General features: G+C 41.3%; 1 protein-coding gene across 1 annotated transcript; it reads right to left on the minus strand.

The window, feature by feature from the left end:
- Positions 1 to 1,092: 1,092 nt before the first annotated feature.
- Positions 1,093 to 2,464, minus strand: PODANS_3_170 (uncharacterized protein; the record flags this gene model as incomplete). Its single annotated transcript, XM_001903239.1, has 2 exons — positions 1,093 to 2,025; positions 2,090 to 2,464. 2 exons carry the CDS (start codon positions 2,462 to 2,464, stop codon positions 1,093 to 1,095), a joined length of 1,308 nt encoding a protein of 435 aa, XP_001903274.1.
- Between the last annotated feature and the right edge of the window lie 1,120 nt (positions 2,465 to 3,584).

Here is a 3,584-nt window from a genome sequence, read left to right on the forward strand (position 1 = left end):
AGCAGGCTACGCACAAAGTTTCGTTTCTTTTCTTTTTCATTTTACGATTACATTAGCTATAAAAATACAGTATTAGCTGTGACTTATTAGCACTTTAGGTTCGTGACAAAATATATTGCAAATTAAAAAATAAATAGTTTATAATTACCAACAAGATTTTACTGCATTTCCGAGAAAATATTATAAGTAATTATATAAAATAAATCACTTATATTTATTTAGTTTTAAATGCATTGAAATCTCAAAGATATAAAAGTAATAATCCATATGAAAATAATATTCTTATTATTATAGAACTTTTATAAAACTCTAATAAGTACTAAATAAGATCAAGTTAGTAATATTGAAAAGATTTTACTAATTAAACTTTAAAAAATAATTAAATTTGATATGGTAGTTTTTAAATAAAATAGCATGTAGAAATTTAAAGGTAAAGCTTTTATAATTTAACAATATAAAAGTTTAAAAGTTAACTTCTATAATAATAGTTACAGTTAAATAAATTTAAATTAAGTTTCGTTTAATTTCTATAGAGTCTATTAAATTAAAGTAAAAGAAATTAAATTTTAATTATTAAATAAACTACTAATAGCTTAAGTAATCCAAATAAAGCTTCGCTTTACTTTTCTATAGTTAAGTTTGCGCCTTCAGGGACGTACACTACACATGCAGTCAAAAGTCTTGTACTATAGTAAAATCTCCTATTACAAACGAATGTCAATATCATGAGATTGCGTAAATAAACTAAGAGAGGAAAAAGCACTAGCTACAAGAAGAAGATACCCGAGGCTATAGCACTGACCCTGCCCGGCTCAGAGCACACTGGTTCAACTAGACGGGTAGAACCCTAACCCTTAGCATGGGAAACCATGACATCTCCATGTAAATATGGAAAAAGGAGAGAAGGCATACAAGAGAGGGACCAGTTAGTCCATAACATATGTAAGCTCGTCTAAAGAAGCATAGAACTGTCGACCTACTACTCTGCCTTTTATCTCGAGTCTTATTTCGTCGGATCGCTAACATCTTCTCTCGTATCAAACCGTACCCAGCTGCGGCACCAGCAATAGCAAAATAATACCTAACTATCTATTAAGAAACACGATTATTATGCACCTCTCTAAGGCGCTTAACCCAGTGCTTCCGCAATGGCTCTGGCATCTTGCAGAAAAACATCGCTTTGTTCTCGTCCGTCAGCAGCTTTTCGGCGATTTTGATCTGCAAGTCGGGGTCCTCCTCGCGGAAATCCCCAAACAAGATCTCCATAGCCTGTTCCTGCCAAGTAGGGCGAGCCTTGGCCCCACGGAGAGCCTCGGCTAGAACTGTGATGTCACTGGCGACGGGAGGGGCGGTTGGGAGCGACGGGTGGGTGCCGACTGTGTGAGATGATGCGACAGCAATGCCAGTGCTGTTGCTAGTGCTGCTCCCGCTGCTTTGAGTCGCGTGATTGCTGAGAGCAGGATGCAGGGCGTGGTTAACATTGTTTGCGGTCGCTACATGAGTCTGCTGTTGCTGAAGATCGATGTAGTTCGGAGGAGCAGTGCGCCGACGCTTGTCAGATTGGATGGATTGATTCGTAGTCGCGGCGTTGTCGCCGGCGTGCATGCGCTTCCTTGGTTGCTGTGGGTTCTCTTCTGGCGGTGTCAGTGCAGAGGTTGTGGATGGAAGGGAGGCGCGAGGCTGAGGCGGCGGGGCCATTGCCGCTGGGGGCCGTGAAAGCTGTTGTGAAGGCGCCGGGAGAGGGGTCGGCATAGAAGGCGCGACAATACTAGGCTGCTGCGGAAGAGGCGGCGCAATATGCGTCTGTACAGGATTGAGATAGCTCGTGTCGGTGAGCATGTCCATGATAGATGTGCCGGGTGCGTCCGATTCATCGGTGCTATTGAGGCTGTCCGGTCCTTTCCTGCGAGGTTTGGTAAGACGCTTAGGGGCGCCGCCAGATCCAGGCACGTCAGGGAAGAGGATCTCGTAATATTCTTCGTGTTCGAAAGGTCGACCTTTGAGCGAGCGAGCTAATGGTTCTTTCTGTACAACACATTGAAGTCAGCAAGGCGGTTATAATCAAGATGTCGCAATGGCGGCGACGTACCTGGAGATGCCTAGCCCAAGCCTCTTCAGTGCCAGTCACTGTCCTGTTTTGTGGATTGTAGTAGAAAGAGTTATCCTCCCTCAAGCCAATCCACAGGCGGTACTTCTTGCGGGCATTGTCACTCTTGTTGATGAGATGACTCTTGTTGGCATAGGCATTGTGTTTGTCGATAAGGGCTTGGATAGCACGGTCCCAAGCCTGGGGCTTGAAGGTGCTGCCTTCGCGCAGACCCAGGTTGACTGACTCGCATAGCGAGCGGAAGAAGGTAGCTTCGTACTGCGAGTTCCAGGTGAAGCGCGGGCCACGATGTTTGCCCGGGGTGCTGTCGGAGGGTTTGGCGCCTGGAGGAGCAAGTCCGTAGTCCTGGTCAGACATGGCGTCCAGCACCCACGTAGGTGGGACCCCGAGGAGGACCGGAGCAGCCGTTTGGGTTAATGGTTTGCAGCTTGGCTATGGACGATACGGCGGGCTATCGGTGGCGGCAGCGACGGGGTCGGCTAGAGTGGCGATAATGCTTATAAATGTAAACTGGTAGCAGTTGGGCCGAAGGTGCTGCGCAGCTGAAACGGAGAAGGGATCCGACCACAGTTTATCAGTGCCGTGGAGTTGGACTGTACCGGACACTTAGATCAATTAGAGGGCCGAGGCAAATGTTATGCTAGCTATAGGTTAAAGGTAAAGCAAGATGGAAGTAGCCGATGCATAATACTGTTTATAGTAGTAAAAGAAAGACCGTTTTGTAGTATCAACTGCGGCTAGCTAGTTGATGGGTATGATGTTGGGAGTTTGAGGTGCAAAGACGGTGGAGCGGGAGTGGAGGCTGGGGCGAAATGATGAAACCCGGGATTTGCTTTTGAGACCGTAAAACAAAACGGAAATAGCTAGTCACGTGTATGCGTGTCGGTTGAATTTCTTCTTAAGTAAAGTGCGGGGTAACGACGATGAGTTAATACTAAAAGAACTCTACACTATAGCGGGGGTAAATTTGTACCAAGTTAAAGCAAAAATGAATGATAATAATAGATTTATGAAAATTGTTAATTTATAAGTTATAATAAAAGTAAAGTATAACCTAATTATAAAATATTACTATTAGCTTTAGAAATTATAGTAAAATTAATATTAATTTTAATATATATATTGTATATATTTAAAGATATTTCAGGAGATATTAATTGTTAAACTTTTAAATATTTAAGAAAATCTCTAGAAGTATAGAGCTTTTTTATAAAGCGAAGCTTGTTAAAGTTATTAATATCTTTATATATTAACTTTTTAAATATTTTTTGTAATTCTTAACAATAAACTGGTAATACTCTTACCTACTATTTTATATTACTTTAATATTTTTCTTTTTTCTCGCTAATTTTATTAAACTCGGCTTTTTTTTACTGGTATATTATTTAACTTATAGTTTTTATTTAATTTGTTTTTTAAATTTATTTTCTCTTATACGTCTTAGTTTAACGGAGGACTTACTTTATGTAAATATTAA

This window comes from Podospora anserina, chromosome 3, assembly GCF_000226545.1.
Source record: "Podospora anserina S mat+ genomic DNA chromosome 3, supercontig 1".
Taxonomy (NCBI): Eukaryota; Fungi; Ascomycota; class Sordariomycetes; order Sordariales; family Podosporaceae; genus Podospora; species Podospora anserina.